Source organism: Eleginops maclovinus, chromosome 17 (assembly GCF_036324505.1).
Source record: "Eleginops maclovinus isolate JMC-PN-2008 ecotype Puerto Natales chromosome 17, JC_Emac_rtc_rv5, whole genome shotgun sequence".
In the NCBI taxonomy this organism is placed as follows: Eukaryota; Metazoa; Chordata; class Actinopteri; order Perciformes; family Eleginopidae; genus Eleginops; species Eleginops maclovinus.
In genome coordinates this window covers 646,210-673,464 of record NC_086365.1, presented here as the reverse complement: position 1 = coordinate 673,464, position 27,255 = coordinate 646,210, and the positions used below count along the sequence as shown (strand labels likewise).

Genomic DNA, 27,255 nt, shown 5'->3' with positions numbered 1-27,255 from the left:
TTAATTGGGATTTTAAAATTTAGGAATGATTTCGTTTTCCTTTCCGAGAACCAGCACCTTATCATGGTGGAGAGGTTTGTGTTCCCCGATGAACCTGGGGGCTGTGTTGTCTGGAACATTGTGTTCCTGGTAGGGTCTCCCATGGCAAATTGGTCTCAGGTAAGGGGCCAGACTAAGATCGGTTCAAAAGACCTCATGAAAAACACACTTAAAAGTGACGATACCCAGCCCAGAGGAAGCCCGGGGTCCCCATTTGGAGCAAGGCCCAGAAGGAGGACTCGTCGGCGAGCGTCTGGTGGCCGGGCTTGCCACGGAGCCCGGCACAGCCCGAAAAAGCAATGTGGGCAACACCTCCGCTTCCCCGTCCCGCGGGCGAGCCACCTACGGGAAACAGCGATGGGGTCGGGTGCTCTGCCAGAAGGGTGGCAGTGAAAGCAGAGGGTCGCGACGGACCAGACCCGGGCGGCAGAAGCTGGCTTTGGGGACGTGGAATGTCACCTCTCTGGGGGGGAAGGAGCCGGAGCTTGTGCGGGAGGTGGAGCGTTACCAGTTGGAGCTGGTGGGGCTCACCTTTACACACAGCGTCAGCTCTGGAACCTTACTTCTTGATAGGGGTTGGACTCTATTCTTCTCCGGAGTTGCCCAACGTGTGAGGCGCCGAGCGGGTATGGGGATACTCACAAGCCCCCGGTTGAGTGCCGCTTTGTTGGAGTTTACCCCAGCGGCGGGGAGCTGTGGTCTCAAGGTGTTCGGTGCCTCAAGGGGCGGTAACCCTCGAACCTCCTGGTGGACACTGGTGTGACTGGTGACAGCCGTGGCCGAGGCAAAGCAGCGGGTGTGGGAGAAGTTCGAAGAAGCCATGGAGAAGGACTTTCGGTCGGCACCAAAGTTGCTCTGGAAAACCGTCCGACACCTCAGGAGGGGGAAGCAGGGAACCGTCCAAGCTGTGTACAGTAAGGATGGGACGCTGTTGACCTCAACTGATAGTGTGTTAGGGCGGTGGAAGGAACACTTTGAGGAACTCCTGAATTCGACAACTCCGCCCTCTATGTTAGAGGCGGAGCTGGAGTATGAAGGGGGATCAATTCCAATCTCACGGGGGGAAGTCACTGAGGTAGTTAAACAGCTCCACAGTGGCAAAGCCCCGGGGGTGGTTGAGATCCGCCCAGAAATGCTGAAGGCTCTGGGTGTTGAGGGACTGTCATGGTTGACACCTCTCATCAACATTGCGTGGAAGTCGGAAACAGAACCGAAGGAGTGGCAGACCGGGGTGGTGGATCCCCTTTTTTAAAAAGGGGGATCAGAGGGTGTGTGCCAATTACAGAGGCATCACATTACTCAGCCTCCCCGGGAAAGTTTACTCTAAGGTGCTGGAAAGGAGGGTCCGGCCGATTGTCGAATCTCAGATTGAAGAGGAACAATGCGGATTTCGTCCTGGTCGTGGAACGACGGACCAGCTTTTTACTCTCGCAAGGATCCTGGAGGGGGCCTGGGAGTACGCTCATCCGGTCTACATGTGCTTTGTGGATTTGGAGAAGGCGTATGAGCGGGTTCCTAGGGAGATACTGTGGGAGGTGCTGCAGGAGTATGGGGTGAGGGGGTCTCTACTCAGGGCCATCCAATCTCTGTACTCCCAAAGCGAGAGCTGTGTCCGGGTCCTTGGAAGCACTTCGGACCGATTTCCGGTGAGGGTTGGCCTTTGCCAGGGCTGCGCTTTGTCACCAATCCTGTTTGTGATAATCATGGAAAGGATTTCGAGGCGTGGTCGTGGGGGAGGGGGTCTGCAGTTCGGTGGGCTAAGGATTGCACTGCTGTTTGCAGATGATGTGGTCCTAATGGCTTCATCGGTCTGTGACCTTCAGCACTCACTGGATCGGTTCGCGGCCGAGTGTGAAGGGGCTGGGATGAGGATCAGCACCTCCAAATCCGAGGCCATGGTCCTTAGCAGGAAAACAATGGACTGTCCACTCCAGGTAGGGAATGAGGCCTTACCCCAAGTGAAGGAGTTCAAGTATCTCGGGGTCTTGTTCGTGAGTGAGGGAACAATGGAGCGTGGGATGGGCCGGAGAATTGGAGCAGCGGGAGCGGTATTGCAGTCACTTTACCGCACCGTTGTGACGAAAAGAGAGCTGAGCCAGAAGGCAAAGCTCTCTGTCTACCGGGCCATCTTCGTTCCTACCCTCACTTATGGTCATGACCGAGAGAACGAGATCGCGGATACAAGCGGCCGAAATGGGATTTCTCCGCAGGGTGGCTGGCCTCTCCCTTAGGGATAAGGTGAGAAGTTCAGTCATCCGGGAGGGACTCAGAGTAGAACCGCTGCTCCTTCGCAAGAAAAGTAAAAGACAGTAACCATTTGCCAAAATACATTTTTTAAAAAAAATCAAATTTAGACTGAAAGAACTTTGATGTTGTTAACTTTAATGCTGAGTGATGAACTGTCTCAATTATTGATGTGGCGGCAGATGATCCATCCTCTTATTCCGATCAGGAAGAAGATGAGTTTGTCTAAATGAAGAGCTTTACGATTTGCTATTCTCAATCACTTATTACGATTTGCTATTCTCATATAGTTAATCACTTATTACGATTTGCTATTCTCATATAGTTAATCACTTATTACAATTTGCTATTCCTATATAGTTGATTTCTGTTGTGATTTTCACATAGCTCATTTTTTTTACGTGATCCTATTAAATCATATTAATATTAAAAAGTGCCTTTACACAGGACTCGAAATACAAAATGATTTGTTTACCTCATAGACTATATGAAAGGAGGGAATTGAAGATTTCACACATTTAGGAAATTGATGCTATTTCACTAGGTGCCATTCCAGGATTTCAACTAGCAGTATTCATAATAAAGTCTTGGTATGGTTATGTGTATATTGACTATATTTGTGCATTCTATTTTTGATGTGAATATATGTATTCACATCAAATCATATGTATTATGCAAGGTTCGGAGAAAGAACATATTTATTATAGTATTGTTTACACACCTTAAAAGGTGAGACTTCGCTCTCTGCTGGACTCTTTGGATAATACTCTACACCAATAATACGCCAGCGTTCTCGCACTGAATGTAAACTTAGCCTACCCGAATATAAGGCAGCTACACCGCTGACTGTCATCCTACACCCTCTTCAGCGAGCGGCATAGGAAAGACAGGTAGAGGGCTCCCTCCGCCTGTGCTTACAGAACTAGGTTTAACTTACAATACGTAACCATCGTTTGATCTCACACAGGCTCCACAGTGGGTGGAGCCCCATCGAATGAACGGCCCTGTCATTCGTCGGGGCATGTTGTTTGGATTGTTGTTGATGAAGTTAAATATCGCTATCTTACACACATTGTAATAACACATCCTACATTAAATGTAGTATTTCATTGTTTTTATACTGTACCACTGATATGAGTTGTTCAGTGGGTCTGGCAGCGCTGTTTCTTACTGTATGCCATTGGAATTCATTTCCCTCTTCAATTCTGTCGCATAATGATTATTAGAGTTTCGTAGATAAAATAAGAGGTATAATCAGGTATATGAAGAAGACACTAGGTGTGTCTTCTTCATATATCTCGCTATTTCATACATAAAAACATCTTCCTAAATAAATAAAAAAGCTTCAGCATATTATTGTTATCAACAGGTCAGTATAATACAGTGGTGGGCCGTCAGGGCCAGCAAGGCCTTCTCTGCTGGCCTAAACATCATCAGAATATAAATTAAATTTTGATATATCTTTTCCACAAATACGTATTGAATTATTCCCCATAGTCTATTCTCTTCATTTTATAGCGTTCGTCTTGGCTGCGCTGCTTCCAGCCTCAGAACGAGATTTGGAGGGCTGGCCTTTATGTTAGAGCTTTTATCCAATCATATTTCAGCCATAATGTGTTGCTAGGGTCAAAGAAATCTGCCCTTAGGCCTTCAGAATCAACAGTGCGGGCGGCTGTAGCTTAAAGTGAACGCAAACAAAACTGTGGCGTTAACCAATCAGATTTCGAGGTGGCGACAACGGGCCAGCTAGCAGGCGTACGCTAACGTTAGCACGTGCACATATTCTGATTGGATACGCACTATTGAGAGGCAGAGCTAGGCAGTAGGCAGAGCCATACAGTCTATGGGCAAAGCTAGCAAACAGAACTAGAACTTGAGCGAGCTAATTTGTGTAGATTTCTACAAGCTATTTTTTCAACCCACAATGGCTGAAGGAGGAGAAGAGATCAATTTGGTCGAAGATATAATTACAACGCCATTTTCAAAACGAACTTTTCAAGTAAAGCTACACATCTTGAAAAGGGAACGACCAACTCCAACGCTAGCGAGCCTAGCACAGCAGGGAAACTACGAGCGGTACCCCTGGCTCACAGCCTCCGAGAGGCACTGCAAATTGTACTGCCGGGAATGCCTGGTATTTGCAACTGATCGATTTGGTGTTTGGAGCCACACTACATTTGCAAACTTGAGTTGTCTAACCAAGGCAGCAACGAGACACCAAAGCACAGCTGGGCACTTGGAAGCACTGATGCTTTTGAAAACCTTTGGGGACACCCGAGTGGATCTACAGCTCAACGAACAAGTGCGCAGGGAAACGGAGCTCCACAACGAAAGGGTGAACAAAAATAGGGAAATATTGAAAGACTGATTGATTGTGTCCTGTTTTTGGGTAAACAGGAACTTTCATTTAGGGGACACGATGAAAGCGCCGAGTCCAGAAACAGAGGAAACTACGTGGAGCTTCTTTCTTTTCTTGCTGAGAACAACACAGATTTGCATTACTAGTTTGAAACCCTCTCTGGTAGCATTTATACATAAACATGTCTTTATGAGCAAGTAATAATAATTCAATAATATCCTTCAGGCGTCTCTGCCTTCTCTTCACAAAGGAATGTGCATTTAATACTTTCAGTGAACAGAGAAGCAAAATGCAGTTCCTTTCTTATGTTTTAGCTCACCTTTAACTCTGTCATGAAGCTCACTTCTCTTCATAGTTTAAAACCCTCTCTGGTAGCTTTTATACATAAACATGTCTTTATGAACAAGCAATAATAATTCAATAATATCCTTCAGAGACTGTAAGTGTTGTACGTCCTTATACGGCTCAAGGAGCTGACACAGATCAGGAAATATATTTTATGATGTGATTGATGATGTGATTTGAACGATAAATGCAACACATCCACGTCTGTACTCACAGTACCGCGGACTGTACGCAATGCTCTGAGTTACTTTGCTCCGGTTACTTATGTTCTGGCAGATATGTAAGAAAGCTTGCTTGCCGCAAATGTAATGATAGTCTAATTGCTCTGAAGATGGGCCGTGATTCTATTCATTTTCATGTTCACAGTTGGCGAGTTTCCTGGCCGTATTTCTTGCATACAGCAGTTTAAACTGTATTTCCTTCATCCTGTAATATGACTTCATAGCTTTAAACTCCCCACACAGAGCTCTGATTGGTCAGCAGGTAGGGCTTTCACTGAGTTTATCTCTTATCTCGAACATGACCTGCTCCGGAGCAGGTTAAGTGTTCAGCATAAGTTACCATGGAGATTTACCCCGGTAAGAAGTAACCCAGTGCCGTAGGACTGAAAACCCAGAGATAATCCTGAAGTTACCTCATTAACTGCATATCCTGCTTCGTCTTGCAGGCCTCTGGTGCCACTGACCTCCGTTCAGCTGTCTCACTTGAAACATCATTTTTATCCCATGCATGTTTTTTACAGACAACACATGGGGACAATATGTTGAGAGAAAAAAAACAAGAAATCATGAAGACACCTTTGATATGCATGATATCAAGAGATGTTGAGTTAATAAAAGTGAGTAAAAAACAAAGCTAATTTAATGAAATCCTATATCAGTGTCGCCAGGAAATACGCTGTGCTTGGCACTGGAAAGTAAGGATAAGGAAGGCTTTCTGCTCCACAGGTAGCAGGAAACTCAAACTCAATAAAAACATTTATAAACTGTTTATGTGCGAGTGCTTGCATTTTCTGGAAGCTAAACAGCTTCGGCGGAATCTCGGAGTCAATCAATCAATTGTTATTTAAAGTGCAGAATCACCATGAAGCATGGTCCCAATAAACTTTACAGTTAATACAGAACATACAGCAATCAATCAATTTACAATAATACAAATTAGAAGAGAAACAACCACATTAAAAAACATCAATGTTAAATAAATGTTAAAAGGAGATAAGCCAGGCAACATTTTAGGGAGGGCAGTAATGTAATGAATAAAGGTAGGTTTTCAGTCTTGATTTAAAGATTTCCACTGACTATGCTTCTTTAACTAAAATGGAAGGCCATTCCAGAGATAAGGGGCACGGTAGGCAATTTCTCTGAAGCCAACTTATTTTTTGTTACCTGGTGGAATGACCAGGAGACCGGCATTGAGAGAGCGAAGAGGGCTTGCTGGTCTCTACAGTGTAATCAGCTCAGATAAGTAAGGCAGTGCAAGTCCATGCAAGGCCTTATAAGTTAAGAGAAGAACCTTAAAATCAGCTCTAGCTTGCACTCTGAGCCATTGAAGAGAGGCCAGAATAGGTGTTTTATGGTCAAATGTTCTGTTTTTTGTCAAGATTCTGGCCACAGAATTCTGAACAAGCTGCAGACTTCTAGTAAAACAGCTAGGAAGACCAGAGAAAAGGACATTACAATAATCAAGTCTGGAAGATACAAACGCATGGATTAAGGTTTCAGCATTACGCAGTGATAGAATAGGTCGGATTTTGGCTACCATCGAGTGAGTGCAGGTGGGTGAGCTGAGGAACCTGGTTACTCCTTGGTTCCCTGTAGAGCAGCTAGCTCTTTACTCACTGGTTGCTGCTCTTGTGAAAAAAGGTCTATGTTTAATTTGTATGTATTTTGTTGTGGAAAGCAAAGCATTGAATGCTGCTGAAGAGGCCAGCCTTGTATAAATAAGAATCAATATTGCTTGGTAAACTGCTCCAGTAGAGTAATAGGATAAAAACAGACACCTATTTCAATCAATCAACGCAGTATTAGGCCTAAAAACTCATTACAGACACTGTGGATTCTCCTGCTCTCTGTCCTCCCCAGGCACTGCAACAAAGTCACTTTTGAATTAGATCCAAATGCTTTTCAGGGATGAATTGATCTTGTCTGGAACTTTGTAATTGACATTGAAACTCGATTGATTACGAGAAGCCCCCGATGTTACTCTCCTCCTCTACACACAGTTTTCCACCTGAACTACAACCAAGTTCTGCCCATCCACAAACTTTAGATGAATCAATAACCGTACACGTGGTGACTTTGCAAATCTTTGCACTCCACCCAATAAAACAAGATTCAACACATGTGCACCGGTGTATATAATCTGCTATCCACAATTTATATTCATAATTTATATTCATAGTGCATTGTAGTATAAAGCTTACATTGTGCATTCTACCTACCTATTATCTTTCTTGATCCACCCAACCTGCAGCAAAAACCGTACAGATGGATCGTCTGACAGCAGCCAGCTCTGTCCCTCTTTCATTCACACACAAACATAACCCCCCACCTTACACCTCTGTTAGTTCACATTTATATCATTTGTTGTAGACCCAAATACATTCAATGAAATAAGAAATCGTTTTCAAAAAAAGATAAAAGTCATTCTAAAAAATGTAAAACGAAAAAGCTGTTCCTGCAGACAGATATTAAACCCGTCTCTTTTAATTTTAACGTATTATTAATAAATGAATTGGAGATAATGAAAAATATTCCCAATAAATAAATAAACTGGGTTTTTTTCACTTTGTTATTCAGATATAAAACATTAATTGAAACTAAACACTGTATAAACTGAGGAGTGATTCCCTTAGTTTAATGTCTTCACTCTGCTGTTAAAATGCTCTCATGTTAAAAAGCATCAGATCAGTGTATGCACTGCAGCGTCCAATCAGTGATGGATACACATTAAGGGGTAGGGTTGGGTACCAAAACCCGGTGCCAGTATGGTTTTGTTGCCGGACTGAATGGCAACACAGATTTCTGCGCCTAATTGCGGTGCGTTACGTGTCGGGTTACATGCAACAGAAGTGCGACCGCAAACATGTTACGCAACGGAGATTTCGGAGCCTCAGCTATTACGGTGCCTGAGGTGTTGGGTTACACACAACAGAAGCGTCACCACCACACGTGACGTGCCATCGGCAATTAACAGCATTACACTCGCTTTGATAGCTGCAGGTAGCGTACCGTTAGCTCGTAGCTACAAACACGGGGAAAATGCCTAAAGCTCAAAGGTCTAAAGTGTGGCTGTATTTCAGTCTAAAAGATTTAAACCACGGGACGACCACTAAAAGCAGTGCCCTCTCCATTGCTGAGCAGGTCCAAAAAGAGCTTGAGATATACAGAAGTGTGCCTTCAATCCCATCAGGGCAAGACCCTGTAGCCTGGTGGTGGGGGAAGAGGGATAGCCTTACCATATTATCTGTTTTTCAGACACATACCTGTGTGTACAGGCCTCATCGACACCATCGGAGAGGGTTTTGTGTTTAAAAACCTGTTAAAAACTCCTATAATAAAACCAATAAAAGTTTATAAAAGCCCTGTTTGGTCTGTGTATAAAAGGGAGCATTAACTGGAGCACAGAGCGTGTCCGGCGGGGTAAAACCTGTTGTCCTGACCAGTGGCGGCTGGTGAACATTTTTTTTGGGGGGGCGCAGTTGGGCTGCACGGTTTGAATAGCACTCCGCAATGAGAAAATAACCCACAAAAGAGATTCAGTAGAATATATTGAAAAACAAAGATTTATTAAACAAAAACACACTGCTCATTACAAACATTGGAACTAGGTTTAGATTAGTATTCAGACACATATTCATCACATTTGACATTTATGTGCCAGAGTAGGCCCCACTACTTGTAAAGAAATTTAGCCCTCCTCTCTTTCAAGCTGGCAAATTCCTCAATAACTCTCTGGTTAAAGTCAATCATGTCTGTGACCAGCCTTTTTTCCATTGAGAGCATGGCTAAGGCATTCAGTCTCTCCTGACTCATGGTGTTCCTGAGGAAGGTTTTAATCCTTTTCAGAGTTGAAAAAAAAAGTTTGAGTTGAAAAACACCTCTCAGCCTCAGCAGTGGTCATGGGAGTTGTGATCATGATTTTCAGCAGTGTAACTGTCTCTGAAAATACCTCAGATAGATTGTTTCCATGAACAACTGGAAAAGATCCACAGCACTACGGCAGGATCTGAATTCGTCTGTGCCATAGATGAGGCCAAGCTCTGTCTTCAGCTTGCCTCCATCCAGAATTGGATAGGCCTTCAATGTGGTGGCCAAAGCAACTTCAGGGAATACCTTGAGGTAGCATTCAAACTGGTTGCCCTGCAGTAAGGTGGCACTGATGAGGTGGTCTTTGAAGGCAAAGCGTTCCTTGGTGTGTCCAAGTATGGTGTCACATACCTACAGATAAATATATATATAGAGAGAGAGAGGAGAGACAGATAAGTTGTGGGAAATATCTATATCAGATCACTTAAAGCCAAGTCTTAGTCTGGGTTAAGTTTAGATGATTTATTTAAATCAGACCATAATCTTACACACCAAACTACATCTCAAATAGACCCACACTCTTAGTTTGCATAGCACCAGGTCAGAGCAATCAAGCTTAGCCTTTTGTTTATGTTTAAACCTATCAGACTTGGTTCTTTGCTTTTGTGTGTCTAAGAACCAGAGCTATCAGATTTGGTTCCTGGCTTTTGTTGGTCTAGGTGCCAGAGCAATCAGACCCTGATGGTTGGCCTATGTCTGAAGCCATGACATTAACATTTGTATGGCCATACCCCTATGGTCAAGCACACCCCCTACCACCAAAGAACTCAGTATTTCAGTCTCTAAATATTGAACTCCAGCCATGTTATTAACTCAAATATACTGTATATCAAACCTATTTGCATGGATTTAACTGTAACACAGGCATCTGCTGATTTTGACACTCACCTCAGCAGCAATCCTTCTAAGCTCATCTTCCGACACAGCCCGGCGCTTCCTCGGCTGCTGAGAGCTACTGCTTTGCTCCACCACCATTGCATGGAGAGAATCTCTGTAAATAAAAATAACAATAATTTACAAATCATGTTTATCTTATAACTATGGTACAAGTGAAAGAATGCACTGACTACGCTTACAGAATAACAATGAGATTACCTGATTTTTTGTATGTCCTCTTGGAACTGCTGGATGCATCTTTCTATATGGACTGAATCTATGTCTCTCTTCTGGAGCTTGGCATAGAGGACGTCCACGTGTGGCATTATTTTATGAAACAGTTGCAGGAAGAAGTTGAACTGAGGATCCTCCAGTAGCCTGATGTAGCCTCCTGCTTCTTGGCTGGTCTTGTCATCAAAGCCACCTGATGCTCGAATTCTTTCAAAGCATTCAACGAGGTGTTCTCTTTGCTCAAACACAGTATTGACGGCACGGCTGTGAAAGTTCCATCTCACAGTGCTGGCTGTTGGTAGTCTATGGGCCACTACCTCATCAAGCACACTGGTCCGCTTGGGGGATCTTGAAAAAAACGCAGAAAATCCACCCAGGTCGGAAAAAAAGTTTTTGACTTTGACTACGTGGGAGGTAGCCTGTTGCATGATAAGATTGAGCTGATGGGCATAGCAGTGGATATAGTGGGCTGTTGGGTAGTCATCCCGGATTCTCTTCTGAACTCCTGAAGTGGCACCCCTCATTACACTAGCACCGCCATATGCCTGGCAGATGAGTTTACTTTTCTGCTCACCTGGGAGGATGGCAGCAAGGCGTTCTTTTAAAGCATCGGCAATGGTCTCTGCTGTAGCCCACTGCAGAGGGATGAACTCAAAGAATCTTCCACCAGATTGTTATCGTTGATGTAGCGAAGCACAAGCACAAGTTGGGCTTGTGTGCTAATGTCCGTGGTTTCATCTGCTTGGATCGATAGAAAATCGCTGCTTTGAACTTCACTGATGATCTTTTCCCTCACAACAGACAGCATACAGTCAAGAAGTTCATTCTGGACTGTTTTGGATGTTCCCTTAAAGACAGTTGCGCTCTCCAGATGCTCTTTCAGTACACCGTCCAGTGATGCAACGACGTCCACCAAGCCACGAAAAATCCCTGGGTTCTCCGAGTTTTCGCTCTCGTCATGGCCACGAAGGGCCAACTCAAAGGCACCACAGAACTTCACACAGTCTATTATTCTGGAGAGGATGTGTCGGTTTTTTCTCACCTCTTCATTATGTTTCCGAATGCCAATTCGGTATCCTTCATCCAGCTGCTCGGCAATGCTCAGTCTTCCAAAGAGGTTTAGCTTAAGACAGTTGGTTAGGTGGCTGCGGCCACATTCGTGCTTCTTACATTTTTGTGTGAAGTGCTTTAGATCCTTCATCCTGGTTGTAGTCCAAAGTGTTTCAGTCCCAGGACTTTGAAATAACAGACAAGGGAAACAAAAAAAGGCATTGCTCACTGTACAACCAGCTAACCAATTCCGCTTAGCATACAAGTTTGAGGAGAAAGTCCGAGTGTAGGTTCTCCCGCGATCAGTGTTCGTCTGTTGAATGTTTAAATCCGGACGCTCGGGTCCCAAGTCTTTCAATTTCTTCTTTTCGACATCTGATAGTCGATGAAACGGTGTTTTAAGTAGAGCTTGCACGGAGTTCTCAGTCATCGATGTCGCCATATTCACTCAATCTAAGTTTCAGCTAGCTACGGTGCTGCTCTTTACGCTTGTGGTTAGGGAATGATAACGATGCTGATTCGCCGAAATAGTCCAATCGCGTATCTAAGAATGTCACATTGAACTAAGAAACAATGCCATTGGATCTAAGTTTCATCCCCCAATGAAAAGCTATCCTTGCTAAAATGACTGAGAAAAGTATAAGCTCTCCTATAGACTCCCATGTTATCGGCGCCCACGGACGGTAGCCGACCTGCCTATTCTCAGAAAAGGCGAATGGCAATATATTATGTCCGGACACATTTTAGCGGTTCTTGACAGTGGTCTCCCATACACATTTAACCCATAAACACGGTACATTTCTTATTTCAATTATGTTGTATATATAACGTTTTTTAACTCAAAAAGTCAGGGTGGGCGGCGCCCAAGCGCCCACTATTGACGCACCGCCACTGGTCCTGACCCACCAAGGGAGTGTGTCCCACAACCTCTGGTAAAAGACCTGGTAAGTAGGCTAAAAACATCTGGCTAAAAAGACTCAAGGTTGACTTTGATTAAAATAGGCATGCAGGTAAGATTATTATTAAAATCATAAATAATAAATAAATACATAAACGTGCTTTGTAGTGCTAAAATCGGTGCTGTTAAAATCACTGCAACCCAGGCCGAAAGATTGGAGGTTCTTTGGGCCGTGGAGTTTAAAATGAAGGTAGAGAACGCTCATACCCTCACCACCGTTGATCCTGTACAGGTGCTGCTTTATCCTGAGGCTGATCTCATGCCGTGTCTCCCCCACATAGAGCCTGGTAGGCCCTGCACCTGATGGCATTCACTGCGTTCTTGCTTGTGGGTTGCAGGCCCCGCCCGAGGTTAGCTCCAAGCTCAGAAAATGGGTTAAAAAGGTGGGGGAGGTGGATGAAACTAACCTCCGATATTCGAGGCGCCTCCCTGACCCGGATACTGTTGTCCTTTAGTTTTGTGTGGATCAACAGGTCTTTGAGGTTCTTGCTCCTGCGGTAGGCGGAGATCAGCCGACACCCCCTCAGCGCATCGCAGCCAGCCCTCGCCCCCTCAAAGTTGGCTTTAAGGCCACTGCAGAGGCTGCCCAGGCTGCTGGAGTACGTTGTAATGATCGGGATGAGGGCAGGACCGACAGCCGAGTGGATGTCTCTTGATATTTCTCAGTAAAAGTCACAACAACCAATTTTCTTTAAGGAGCTTTTAATGTTCGGTCTTACAGTGTGTGTCACACTTTACAGGTCTATGACTAATTAGCAATTACTATATTTGTACTTAGAAATCATAAGTGAATGGTCACATTAGGTTTGCCTGCAGTGAATGCTGACACCTATGAGCTAGTTTATAGATTTATGATAGCATAGCCAAATGTCTCCTATATAACCCATACTTTATGGCTGTTACTGGTGGGTTATAGCAATATTTTATATCTGTATTGTGCTCTGTTTATTTAACTCTTATGATTTTACATAGTTTTTATAACATGACAGATTAAGGGCCTTGTAGTATTGCACATGTGGGTTTGCACTTTATAAAACAATTTTCGTTTGAACAGAAATAATGTCACTTGGCACTTAAGCAGCAAACAGTTTTTACTTTATTAGTGTGATTTGCACAGTACATTTTGTCATGGCATATTTGCACAGTTTTATATTGTTTCTACTATTAATTGATGTAGTATTTATTAAATAATTCAACCGTATTATTGGAGTGTCATCGGCAGAGGCTGTTCAGATACTGGCTACGAGCTGGAAGTCGTATGTCGAATGAGTGTACACTTGGCAAAGTTTACCACTAACCTCTGCTGTCTAAACCTGTGTCTGGTTCTTCATCTTCTTCTTCTTCTTCTTCTTCTTCGTCTTGTTCTGGTGCATGCTGGGAGATTTTGGAGTGTGAGCGAAAGAAAAGAGCGACACTTTATACGTTACATTTTTCCGTTTGTGCTTGTTTATGGGTGTTAGTTTAATATAGTTTATCGGTGATAGTGTACTTTGCTTAACTTTTGGGTCTTTTGGTGGTGGTTTTGCGGGCTTCTCCTGCCGGTGTCTCGCCGGCCCGCGTCTGACTCCATGGTAAATTGAGACTTTGCCAAACTCACGCGGAAGCACGGCATTAAAATATCAGCCGGCTTCCCATGCACTGTGGAGGACATCGGGCTGGCTGTGGGAGAGAAGGTCGGCCACAGCAGCATTAAGTCCCTGGCCCTGGCGCGGATGAACAGTGCAGTCGTGATCTTCCTGGACCAGGTGGAGAAGGTGAACCGCGTTATCGACACGGGCATCACTGTGAGTGAAATGTTTGTGCAGGTGCAGCCGCTGACACTCCCCGCAACCAAAGTGGTTCTGTCCAACGTCCTTCCCTTCATAACTGATGAGTTCCTCGGCAGAGAGCTATCCAGACACGGGAAACTTGTTTCTCCGGTGAAGAAGATGCTGTCAGACAGGTCTATATGATACTGAACAATCGGAACGCGGAGCTCAATCTCCGTTTTAACGTTAAAGTAGATGATTATGACTACGTGATTTTTGCAACCTCTTCAGTTATGAAGTGTTTTGGTTGCGGGGAAGAGGGGCATACTGTGAGTGCCTGTCCGGGGCGCGGGGACTCACTCCGCCTGGTCCGGATGTCACTTCTGCCTCCGCGCCAGGGCCGGCTGCGGCCGTGCTGGTTGTAGTGGAGCTGCGGGCAGCTGCTGCTGCTGAGGGAGGAGTGTCTCCAGCGGCGGTGGCCGTTAATGCGGCCGCTGTGGCGGTGGGGGGCTCCCCTCCGGAGGCGGCAGCTGCTGACAGCGCCACTGCTCTGGAGCAGCCGGCTGCTGCTGTTGCTGTGTCCGACGGGGCATGCGGTGGTGTTGCACAGGGTGTGGGTGATGGTAAAGATGTTCACGAAAGGGAGGATGTGGTTTTGTGTAGAGGTGAAGAAAATCAGGTTGGGAGAGAAAAAGAAAAAATAATAATAATAAAATTGGTGAAAAAACACAAAAAACTGAGATAATCGAAAAAATGGTAGAGACAGGTGAAGTCTGTGAAACACAGGAGGAAAATATGGAAAACGAAACGCATATGCTGAAAACAGGAGAGGGGAGGAAAACATGGGGTGAGCAGGTGGAGATTGCTGAGATGGAGGATGAAGAGGTGGCAACAGCAATAGCAACAAACAAAACGACTGCTAATAAACGCAGAATCACAAGGAACAACGTACCTACTGTTATAAAGAGCAGCAAAGTAGGGAGCGAGGGAAAGAAAGGAAGAGAGCAATGGCAGACAGATGAGAGTGGGGATGAGTGTGTGTCGGACGGCAGTGACGTGATAGGGCTCACTGACATCCCTTTCTTTCCCTCGCATCTTCTCCCGCTTTTCCGTCAGGGTCGCGAAGGTAACAGCTCCAGCAGAGAGCCCCAAACTTTCCTTTCCCTGGCCACATCAACCAGCTCTGACTGGGGGATTCCAAGGCGCTCCCAGGCCAGCGAAGAGATATAATCCCTCCACCTGGTCCTAGGGGTACCCCTCGGTCCCTTCCCAGCTGGACGTGCCTGGAACACCTCGCCCAGGTGGCATCCTTACTAGGTGCCCGAACCACCTCAACTGGCTCCTTTCAACGCGAAGGAGCAGCGGTTCTACTCCAAGTCCCTCCCGGATGACTGAACTTCTCACCTTATCCCTGAGGGAGATGCCAGCCACCCTGCGGAGAAATCCCATTTTGGCCGCTTGTATCCGCGATCTCGTTCTTTCGGTCATGATCCATCCTTCATGACCATAGGTGAGGGTACGAACGAAGATGGCCCGGTAGACAGAGAGCTTTGCCTTCTGGCTCAGCTCTCTTTTCGTCACAACAGTGCAGTAAAGCGACTGCAATACCGCTCCGGCTGCTCCGATTCTCCGGCCCATCTCACGCTCCATTGTTCCCTCACTCGCGAACAAGACCCCGAGATACTTGAACTCCTTCACTTGGGGTAAGGCTTCATTCCCTACCTGGAGTGGACAGTCCATCGGTTTCCTGCTGAGAACCATGGCCTCAGATTTGGAGGTGCTGATCCTCATCCCAGCCCCTTCACACTCGGCCGTGAACCGATCCAGTGAGTGCTGAACGTCACAGACCGATGAAGCCATTAGGACCACATCATCTGCAAAAAGCAGTGGTGCAATCCCTAGCCCACCGAACTGCAGACCCCCTCCCCCACGACCACGCCTCGAAATCCTGTCCATGAATATCACAAACAGGATTGGTGACAAAGAGCAGCCCTGGCAAAGGCCAACCCTCACCGGATATCGGTCCGACGTGCTGCCGAGGACACGGACACAGCTCTCGCTTTGAGAGTACCGAGATTGGATGGCCCTGAGTAGAGACCCCCTCACCCCATACTCCTGCAGCACCTCCCACAGTATCTCCCTGGGAACCCGGTCATACGCCTTCTCCAAATCCACAAAGCACATGTAGACCGGATGAGCGTACTCCCAGGCCCCCTCCAGGATCCTTGCGAGAGTGAAAAGCCGGTCCGTCGTTCCACGACCAGGAGGAACTCCGCATTGTTCCTCTTCAATCTAAGGTTCGACAATTGGCCCGACCCTCCTTTCCAGCACCTTAGAGTAAACTTTCCCGGGGAGGCTGAGTAATGTGATGCCTCTGTAATTGGCACACACCCTCTGATCCCCCTTTTTAAAAAGAGGAACCATCACCTCGGTCTGCCACTCCTTCGGTACTGTTTCCGACTTCCACGCAATGTTGATGAGACGTGTCAACCATGACAGTCCCTCAACACCCAGAGCCTTCAGCATTTCTGGAAGGATCTCATCCACCCCCGGGGCTTTGCCACCGTGGAGCTGTTTAACTACCTCAGTGACTTCCCCCCGTGAGATTGGAATTGATCCCCCTTCATACTCCAGCTCCGCCTCTAACATAGAGGGCGGAGTTGTCGGATTCAGGAGTTCCTCCAAGTGTTCCTTCCACCGCCCTAACACACTATCAGTTGAGGTTAACAGCGTCCCATCCTTACTGTACACAGCTTGGATGGTTCCCTGCTTCCCCCTCCTGAGGTGTCGGATGGTTTTCCAGAGCAACTTTGGTGCCGACCGAAAGTCCTTCTCCATGGCTTCTCCGAACTTCTCCCACACCCGCTGCTTTGCCTCGGCCACGGCTGAGGCTGCTGCCCTTCGGGCCCGTCGATACCTTGCAAATTTGTCAGGAGTACCCAGGGATAACATATCCCAGAAGGCCTCCTTCTTCAGTCGGACGGCTTCCCTGACCACCGGTGTTCACCAGGAGGTTCGAGGGTTACCGCCCCTTGAGGCACCTAAGACCTTGAGACCACAGCTCCCCGCCGCAGCTTCGGCAATGGAAGCTTTGAACACCGCCCACTCTGGTTCAATGTTCCCAGCCTCCACAGGGATGCCTGAAAAGCCCCGCCGGAGGTGTGATTTGAAGGCCTCCTGGACTTGGGACTCCTCCAGACGTTCCCAGTTCACCCGCACTACACGTTTGGGCTTACCAGGTCTGTCCAGAGGCTTCCCCTGCCACTCGACCCAACTCACCACCAGATGGTGATCAGTTGACAACTCCGCTCCTCTCTTCACCCGAGTGTCCAAAAGATGCGGCCTCAGGTCCGATGATACGATAACAAAATCGATCATGGATCTTCTGCCTAGGGTGCTCTGGTACCACGTACACTTATGAGCATCCTTATGTTCGAACATGGTGTTTGTTATGGCCAGTCCATGACTGGCACAGAAGTCCAGTAACAAACCATCACTCCGGTTCAGATCAGGGGGGCCATTCCTCCCAATCACGCCCCCGACTAAGGGGTCCCCTTCAGGAGCCCCATACAAGAATTCTTTCAGGATCTCCAAGAAGGCCGAATACTCTGAACTGCTGTTTGGTGCATAAGCACACACAACAGTCAGAGTTTTCCCCCCCATGACCCGCAGGCGTAGGGAGGCGACCCTCTCGTCTACTGGGGTAAACTCCAACGAAGCGGCACTCAACCGGGGGCTTGTGAGTATCCCCACATCAGCTCGGCGCCTCACACCTTGGGCTACCCCGGAGAAGAATAGAGTCCAACCCCTATCCAGAAGTAAGGTTCCAGAGCCGAAGCTGTGCGCAGAGGTGAGCCCCACCAGATCCAACTGGTAACGCTCCACCTCCCGTACAAGCTCCGGCTCCTTCCCCTCCAGAGAGGTGACATTCCACGTCCCCAAAGCCAGCTTCTGTCGCCTGAGTCTGGTCCGTCGAGACCCTCTGCTTTAACTGCCACCCTTCTGGCAGCGCACCCGACCCCATCGTTGTTTCCCGTAGGTGGTGGGCCCCCAGGACGGAGAAGCGGAGGTGTTGCCCACGTTGCTTTTTCGGGCTGTGCCCGGCCGGGTTCCGTGGCAAGCCCGGCCACCAGACGCTCGCTGACGAGTCCTCCTTCTGGGCCTGACTCCAGAAGGGGACCCCGGGCTTCCTCCGGGCCGGGTATCCTCGCTTCCAAGTGTGTTTTTCATGAGGTATTTTTGAACCGATCTCAGTCTGGCCCCTTACCTGAGACCAATTTGCCATGGGAGACCCTACCAGGAACACAAGGTTCCAGACAACACAGCCCCCAGGTTCATCGGGGCACACAAACCTCTCCACCACGATAAGGTGCTGGTTCTCGGAAAGGGGGGTTCAGTGACAGTCAAAAGGAAAACAATTACACAGCGGAAATGATAAAAAAACTATCTATTCCAGACAAAGAACCAGCATGGAGTAGTTGTAGAAGAGTATTTCTCTGATTTGGTCGTTTTTTGTTCCTCTGCCAAATTCCACCTTAGCCAAAAAGAGGAGTCTGTCTTCACAGAACAAGAAGTTTTGAGACTAAGAAAACTTGTGTATAGAGTACGGAAACAAATAAGCAGCAATGAGGTTAAAACCCCTTATGTGTGTTTTAATGAACTTATTTGTTTTTATTATTGTATGCACTACCTCACTCACAATGGACACTTTCAGAGTGGGAAGCCTGAATGTTAACGGAGCCAGAGAGCTAAGAAAGAGAGCCTTAATTTATCAAACGGCAAGAATAAAACATGGAGGAGACGCACAGCGACGTTGTTAATGAGAATGACTGTAAAAAGGAGTGGGAGGGGGAAGTCATTTTAAGCCACAACACCTTTCTCAGTGGAGGGGTGGGCTTCCTTCTCTCCAAGTCTTTTAATCCTGTCTCACTGGAGGTCGAGCAGTTTATCAAGGGGAGGTTGCTTTTAATAAAAGCACGGTTTGACCTTTTTACGGCTGTTTTTCTGAATGTGTATGCTGCAACAAACGGTGCAGAGAGGAAGCTGTTTTTACAAAAAGTGAATGATGTTTTAAACGGCTGTGCCACGGAGGACTTTGTTATTCTTGGGTGGGGATTTTAATTGTACGGAGAATGCATCTTTAGATCGCAACCATGCAGAGCCGCATCCAGCATCCCAGCATGCTCTGAGGCAGCTGGTCCACTCCCACGGCCTGGTGGATGTATGGAGAAGGATGCACACAGACGATAGGCAGTACACCTGGTCCCACATCCGAGAGAATAGGATTTCATCAGCCAGACTAGATCGCATTTATTGCTTTAAGCATCATTTCAATACTTTTAAAATGTGCAGTATACTCCCTGCTGGTTTTACAGATCACTCTTTGCTTCTATGTAATGTTTTTATTAGAAATGTTTTACAGAGAAGTGCTTATTGGCATTTTGATTCGGTTTTAACATTTGATAAACATTTTAAAGAGGCCCTTATTATTTCTGGAGTCTTTTTAGACAGAGGAAGGGAGAGTTTAGCAGTCTTAGGCAGTGGTGGGACCATGGTAAGACTGAGATTAGAATGCTTTGTCAACAGCACACCCTCAATGTCACACAGGACAACATCAGATCTATGAAAGACCTGGAGAGTGATATAGTGGAACTAGAAGCAATAAGCGAGTCCACAGGAGATTGAGGATATATTGAAATCCTCAAAGAGAAAAAGATGGCTCTGGCCAGCCTGCTGGACATTAAAGTTCAGGGTGCACTGGTCAGGTCCTGGTTTTTAAGCATAAATGAGATGGATGCTCCCACTGGTTTCTTCTTCAGCCCTGAGAAAAAGAATGGACAGAGGCGGGTAATCCACTCACTGCTGTCAGACACAGGGCAGGAATTAACAGAGCCAAGCCAGATCAGGAGGCAAGCTGTGAGCTTTTATTCCACCCTCTACACGAGTGAGTATAATGAGGACGAAACGCTCTCAGAGGAGTTTTGTGCGGAGGCCAACTCACAGCTCGCAGGGCCGTTGACGACGCATGAGTTGCAGGACGCATTGCAAGGCATGCAAGGACGGCGGGCTCCTGGCATTGATGGCCTCTCGGTAGAGTTTTTTAAAGCTTATTGGGACATCCTCATGACCTTTTAGACGTTTTTAATGAGAGTCTGGCCTCTGGCTCTATGCCAATGTCCTGCAGCAGAGCGGTGATCACGCTGCTGCCAAAAAAAGGGAACTTGCAGGACATCAAAAACTGGCGCCCTGTGTCTTTGCTGTGTGTGGATTACAAGCTTCTGTCCAAGGCTTTGGCCACCAGGCTGGGGAGAGCTATTGAGCAGGTCATCCATCGGGACCAGACCTACTGTGTGCCCGGCTATTTATTCCATGGTAGACAATGTTCACCTGATTCGAGATGTTTTGGAGGTCTCCAGCTCATAGGGCATTAATACTGGTCTGATTTCTCTCGATCAGGAAAAGGCTTTTGACCGCGTTGAGCACAGCTTCCTCTGGAAAGTAATGGAGAAGTTTGGGTTCAGCGCTGGTTTCATAGCTAAGATCAAGGTGTTGTACAATAAGATTGAGAGTGTGCTGTGCTCTGTCTGGGATGCTCTATGCACTCTCCCTAGAACCCCTGCTTTGCAAAATACGCTCCAAATTGCAAGGGCTGTTTTTACCTGGTTTTAATGGAAACACGGTTTTATCTGCGTATGCGGACGACATCGTTGTTTTTATTAGTGACCAGAGGGATGCAGACATTTTAACCAATATTGTGACAGATTTTAGTTCAGCATCGGCAGCGAGGGTCAATTGGAAGAAGAGTGAGGCCCTCGCTGTCGGTGAATGGCGTGGCGGTCTCCCGCGTCTTCCCCAGGGCATGACATGGAATAGGGATGGCATAAAGTACCTGGGGGTGTTTGTAGGGAACACAAATATAGTCCAGAAGAACCGGGAGAACGTTACAGAGAAGATTGAGGAAAAACTGTCCAAATGGAAGTGGCTGCTCCTGCAGATGTCGCTTAAAGGTAGAGTTTTGGTTTTAAACAACCTTGTGGCACCCCAACTGTGGCACCGTCTTACCTGTGTAGACCCTCCCTCAGGCCTACTGGCCCAAATACAAAAGAAATTGGTAGATTTCTTTTGGGATGGGCTACACTGGGTGCCACAGGGGGTGCTGTTTTTATCTAGAGAGGAGGGGGGACAGGGCCTTGTCCACCTGGCCAGCCGAACAGCCACTTTTAGAATGCAGTTTCTGCAAAGGTATCTTACCGGCCCAGCTGATTTGGTGTGGAGTGATGTGAGCAGCTGCATTCTAAGACGCGTGAGTAACCTGGGGCTGGATGCTGCTCTGTTTTTAACTGATTTAACCATTTTAAAGTTAAGAGGGTTACCTCCTTTTTTTAAGACTTGGGCCCTTTTTAACCATAAAAGGTGTCCAAAGACTGACTCTCTGCACTGGTTGTTAAAAGAGCCTCTGATTCATGGAGCCAGACTGGACGTTAGCAGCAACGAGACACCAGGACTGACGGTGGCGCTGTGCAGATCTGAGACCCTGAGCCTTCAGCAGGTGGTGTATGCAGCGGAGCCGGAGCTGAGCGATGCCCGGGCCTTGGTCTCTCTGCTGGGTCTACACTCTGTCCGGGTGGCCCAGAGGATCCTGCAACTCTGGAGCCGGAGCCTCTGTGCTGAGGAACAGAGACTTTTAAGGAGCTACGGACAGGGCAGAGCCAAACCAGACACAACAGACCCTTTCACGGAGGTATACCTGAGCCCAGGGCTCGGAGAGCTGACGGGCCTCCTGCTCAAGGTTGCAAACCCAGAGAAAATGACCATACTCAAAGCTGATAAAAAGACAATATACATGAACATTGTCAAAAGCATAAACAAAAGTGGACTGAAGGACAGGGCCTCCACTGTGTGGAGCACCAGACTGGGTGCCGGAAACGGACCAGGCCCACAGTGGAGGATTCTGTACAAACCTCCTTTAAAAAAACGTACTGCCGACCTCCAGTGGAGAATTTTACACGGCGCTATCGCCTCCAATTCTTTTATCTCCATCATTAATCCTGCTGTTAGTAGTGAGTGTCCATTTTGTGGTTTTAGAGAGACTGTTTTCCATGTTTTTACAGAGTGCCAGAGACTCACGGGTTTCTTCTCTCTTTTAACATAGTTTTTTAAGTCTTTTTAGTAAAGCTTTTACCGAGAGCGTGTTTAGCATGGGGGCTCCATACAGAAAGACAAGCAAGGAAAAGTGGCAGCTCCTAAACTACCTCTCTGGTGAAGCAAAAATGGCTATCTATCTAAGTAGGAAGAACAGAGTGGAAAACAGGAAGGGACAAGAAGCAAAAGCGATCTGGCTGTGCAATATCAGAGCCAGACTCTGGCTAGAGCATCGTTTTTATAAACACATCGGGGACTTGGAAGCTTTCAAACAACGTCGGTGTTATAAACACATTGTATGTTCTGTTGTTAAGTTTTTAAGGCATAGCTTTTTTATTTATTTATTTGAGGTAAATGTACATTTTTTGAACATGTAATAAAGTGTTTTTGCAAAAGTCTTTTTCTTCTTCTTCTTCGTCGGGTTTAATGGCGGATCGCCACCAACTTTAAGGTGCATACCGCCACCTACTGTACAAGAGTGTGTAACATCATGTCATTTACCCTTTCTTAAATTCTACTCACCAGCCTTGTGTCATTTAAAAAAAGTAAAGAGAGCCTTCCTGGTGACTCTTACCCCCTCTTCCTCTGTTCCCAGTATCCCCATAAAATCCCAGTCCCTCCCCGCCTCTTGGACTTTATCATGTAACCTTTCTCTTTCTACTGCATACGTGGCACAGTGAAATATGATATGTTCAACGTTTTCTTTCACTCCACAGTTCCCACACTTGTCACTATTCCTTTTCCCCAGTACAAACATGGTGCCATTTAAACCTGTGTGATCCAATCTGAGTCTTGTTATGATGATTTCCTCCCTTCTGTTCCTTTTTTTGTAGTTCTTTGTTATCACTGACTTTTGTATTTTATGGTACCCCTTTCCTTTATGGTCTTCCTCCCACCTTTTCTGTCATATCTCCATTCCTTTGTTCTTAATCACTGCTTTTCCTTCTCCTTTTCCGAGTGGAACTGGTACTGTTATTTCCTTTTGTAGTGCCCCTTTTGCTTTATCAGCACACTCATTCCCTTTCAGCCCCTCATGCGCTGGTACCCAACAGAACTATACATCCATGCCACCTCTGTGAAGTCTTAGCAAACTATGGTACAGTTCAATGGTTAAATCTTCTCTGACAGATGTTGTTGACTGTATGCTTTCCAACACAGCCATTGAATCTGTGCATACCACCACCCTATCTGGTCTGACCTCTTCCACCCACTGTAACCCAATAATGACTGCCACTATTCCTGCTGTATACACTGATAACTGATCAGATATTCTTTTGGAAATATATATTTGGAACTCAGGGACATACACACCAATTCCCACACACTCCTGTTTGTTCTTAGAACCATCTGTATATATTTTAAGATACCTGTAGTAGTTGCTCCTCAGGTAAATACTTGTTTTAACTCCTACTTCATTCATTTGCCATTGTCTTTTCTTTTCCAGAATACTCATATCGATCTTTACTTCTGGGAATAGCCAAGGTGGAACGCTACTCACTGGGGTGGACCTGGTGAACCCTAAGGCCTCCATTCCATATTTCTTCACTTTTTCTTCCCTTTTTCTTCCCTTGTCTACCCAAACCCTAACCCCTGGAACTTTGAATATTCCCAGCATTCCTGTATAGTTTTTTTTGCAGGGTTTTCTTCTCCACTTCCTTTTAGCATGACCCAATATGCGACTGCCAGTTTCTCCTTTCTTAACTCAAGCGGTGTTTCTCCTGCTTCTATAAGTACTACATTAATGGGGGTTGATTTAATAGCTCCTATACATAATCGCAGTGGTCTGTACTGTAGTCTGTCCACTTTTTCCAATGATGTCCTTGCTGCTGCTCCATACACTATACTACTATAATCTATTGTTGCCCTCATAATAGTCCTATAAATGTCAATTAATGCCTGTTTATCTGCTCCCCAGTCGCATCCAGCCACCGCTCTTAATAGGTTTATGACTTTTTTGCATTTTGTTTCCAGATGTCTGATATGTGTTTTCCATGTATATTTGCTATCCAGCCATAACCCAAGATACTTAAATTCAGCCACCCTCTCCATCGGCTGCCCATATGTTAACTTTTCTGTACCAACCTTTCTCTTATTTGAAAACATCATGTAACATGACTTGCTTGTTGACAGCTTGAACCCCCACTCATATGACCACTTCTCCACTTTCTCTATTGCTTTTCTTATACTATCTACCACATATGGCCCATTTCTTCCCCTCGGCCATATGGCCCCATCGTCTGCATAGAGTGCTGATTTGATGCATCCATCTAAATTTGTAAATATGTCATTTATCATGATGTTAAACAATATCGGGCTAATTGCACTCCCCTGTGGGATACCATTTTTAATTTCCAAATCCTTGGATACTTCTGTTCCAACCTTGACTCTAAATTTCCTACCTGTTAAAAATTCCATTATCCAATTATACATCCTCCCTCCAATACCCATTTTAATTCATTTAATTAGCAGCCCTTCCCTCCACATAGAATCATCTGCCTTTTCAATGTGAAAAAATACTATTGCCATCAACTCTTTCATTTTCAGTGTCTTCTCCACCTTGTTACTTATTCTAACAAGAGCATCTATTGTGGATCTTCCTTTTCTAAATCCATTCTGGAAATGACTCATTAACCCTCTCTGTTCCATTACATGCGAAAGCCTACGAACTGTAATCTTCCCCCCCTCCATTTGCATAAGTGGGATGTCAGCGCTATGGGCCTATAGTTACTAGGATTAGCAGGATCCTTCCCTGGCTTGTTAAATGGTAGAATTACTGCCCTTTTCCAGCAACTCGGCATTATTCCATCCCTCCAGATTTTGTTAAAAAGTCCCCGCACTAGTTTCACTGTTTCCACTGGTAACTGTCGGAACATTGCATAGCATAACTGGTCCTGTCCTGGGGCAGTATAGCCAGTACTTTGCAGGCTATTTTGAGTTCCTATATTGTAAAATCCATATCCATAGTTGACATTTCATTCTCTCTCTTTTCTCTCACATTCACATTCTCTCTGAGTGCACAGTCTTTCTGCTGCCTGTGTATATCATCGAGGTGCTCACCACTATGTACTGCAGCAAAGGCGTTACCTAACACATTTGCCTTCTCCTTGTCTGTTACTGCCATCCTCTCCCCATCAACCAAAGCTGGGATTTTAACCGACTTCTTCTTCCCACTCATTTGTTTAAGTATGGACCAGACATCCCCTAACTTTACTCCTCTGCCAATGGTGGAGCAGAATTCTCTCCAAGTCCTCTTTTTTGTATATTTAACTATCCTACGAGCCACTGCCCTTTTCCTTTGGTAATCTATAAGATGTTCTTGTGACATGTTTTTCCTCAAGGTTCTAAATGCTGTGTTTCGTTCTTTTACAGTTCTACTGCATTCCTCGTTCCACCAAGGTACCACTTTCTTCCTACCCTGTGTTGTTCTTTTTGGTATACTCAAAGTTGCAGCATTTAGAATATGTTCCGTAACTTGATTTGTGCATTCTTCTATGCTCCCTTCCAGTGTTACCAAGTGTGCTGACTCCTCACAACATATTCTACATTTCTCCCAGTCCGCCATATCAAAGCACCATCTGGTAAATGTACTTCCTTCTTGTATACTTAGTTTGTATTTACTATAGTGATTACTGGGAAATGGTCGCTTCCTACAGTAGAGTTACTCTTGACATGCCATTCGCAGGCATTTACTAAACTACCTGACACCATTGTAAGATCCAAGCAAGAAACTGTGCCCCTATTTATATTCACTCTTGTACCTTGTCCATCGTTAAGACAGACCAAAGATCTTTCCTCCAGCATTTCTTCTACTATATTCCCACTGTGTCTGGTTCAGTGTGTTCGGCCAAAAGGTCCTCGGGTGGAACATACTGACAGAAGAAGGTTCCGGGAGGGACCAAGTGGCGAGCTAGGCAAAGGGGGATATCAAAATTGGGAAATTTGTTATATTTATTATGGATAGCTATAATGTTGTTTTGTGGGTTTAAAGTAACAGTTGACTAAAGAACTAATGATGTTGTGTAATTAATATGATATATATTCTTTATAATAATTATGAGGTAAATTATATTTGTTAAACTTCTCCCAATGGAGTCATGTGAAGACACCCTATAAATGAGCCAGCCCTCATTTGGATAGAGAACTTTGAACATGTACCTGCCTGCAGTCTTTTCACCTGTGGAGCTTTCCAATAAAGTTCACTATGGTTGATATGACACCTCAACTCTGCGTCAATTTATCCATCGTAAAATCCTCACAATGAAATTCACATATTTAGCAATTACATCTTTAAATTAATACAAATGTAGCAATAAAGTGAAAGTCAAAATGTGTTAAATTGTTTTTTTTTTTTTTTTACTATCTAATAGGATAATTAATATCTGTGGTTTTTTTAAAGTGGTTTAATTAAGCAAGATTACAAAAATATTTCTTTCTTTACTGACATATTTTTCTTGCAATTATACCATTCTTTTAATGATTATTGACAGTATTTTGTATGTATTTGATAGTGATATATAGCCATAACAAAAGCATTTTTTTGTAAAATTACAGAAAATGCAGGTAATTTTGTCAAGAGAAAATCATTTTCACGGTTAGTTTTGTTAAATTCGCCTTTAAAACCTGCTAAAAAAATGCTTTTGTTAAAACACATGACACAGTGATACAATATATTTTCTTTGAAGAATTATATAGAGGAAACAATGCCTTGGTAATTTTGTGTCTAGTCAACCTGTGCTGAATGTTGAATGTCATAATCTCAGCAAGATGACTTTGATTTCATGCCCCATTGAGTGCAGTGTGCACATGGCAGTGTTTGGACAGTCGCCACGGTTCAGCGAGGGAACCGCTTGCTCTGCTCCCTGCCACATAGCACAGCAACAGGGTATAATTAGAAGCAACACATTCACATGCAGCCTGGGATACAATGTGTTTCTCCCTGATGGAGGATTGTGGGCCTAATCGTTTTATATTGTGTGTGTGTCTGTGTATCTGTGTGCGTCTCTGATTGTGTGTGTGTGAGTGTGAATATTTGAAGGAGCACCTGTAGGTTGGCCACATGTGCACATACAAATGGCTGCCCGCTGGCTTCTATCTGCACTTTCATCCACAACTTGTCATATTAGGGGAGGCTTCTCATCAGCAAATATAGATTTTAAGAGAATGTGCGCTCTGTTG

At 45.5% G+C, this 27,255-nt stretch overlaps 1 protein-coding gene across 1 annotated transcript; it reads right to left on the bottom strand.

Moving 5' to 3' along the window:
• Positions 1–8,880: 8,880 nt before the first annotated feature.
• On the bottom strand, positions 8,881–10,711 carry LOC134879492 (uncharacterized). The gene is made up of 4 exons (XM_063906040.1): positions 10,171–10,711; positions 9,964–10,066; positions 9,158–9,426; positions 8,881–9,028 (listed from the first exon to the last, which is right to left on the bottom strand). The coding sequence occupies exons 1-4, from the start codon at positions 10,704–10,706 to the stop codon at positions 8,881–8,883; spliced, it is 1,056 nt and encodes a 351-aa protein (XP_063762110.1). The 5' UTR covers positions 10,707–10,711.
• Positions 10,712–27,255: the final 16,544 nt, after the last annotated feature.

Bases quoted from the DNA above. Each gene is read 5' to 3' on its own strand.
- LOC134879492 (XM_063906040.1), bottom strand. From the start codon at position 10,706: ATGAGGGGTGCCACTTCAGGAGTTCAGAAGAGAATCCGGGATGACTAC. The intron at 10,067-10,170 runs GTAATCTCATTG...TTTTATTTACAG, and splicing joins GAGGACATACAAAAAATCAG to AGATTCTCTCCATGCAATGG. The intron at 9,427-9,963 runs GTGAGTGTCAAA...ATTTATCTGTAG, and splicing joins TTAGAAGGATTGCTGCTGAG to GTATGTGACACCATACTTGG.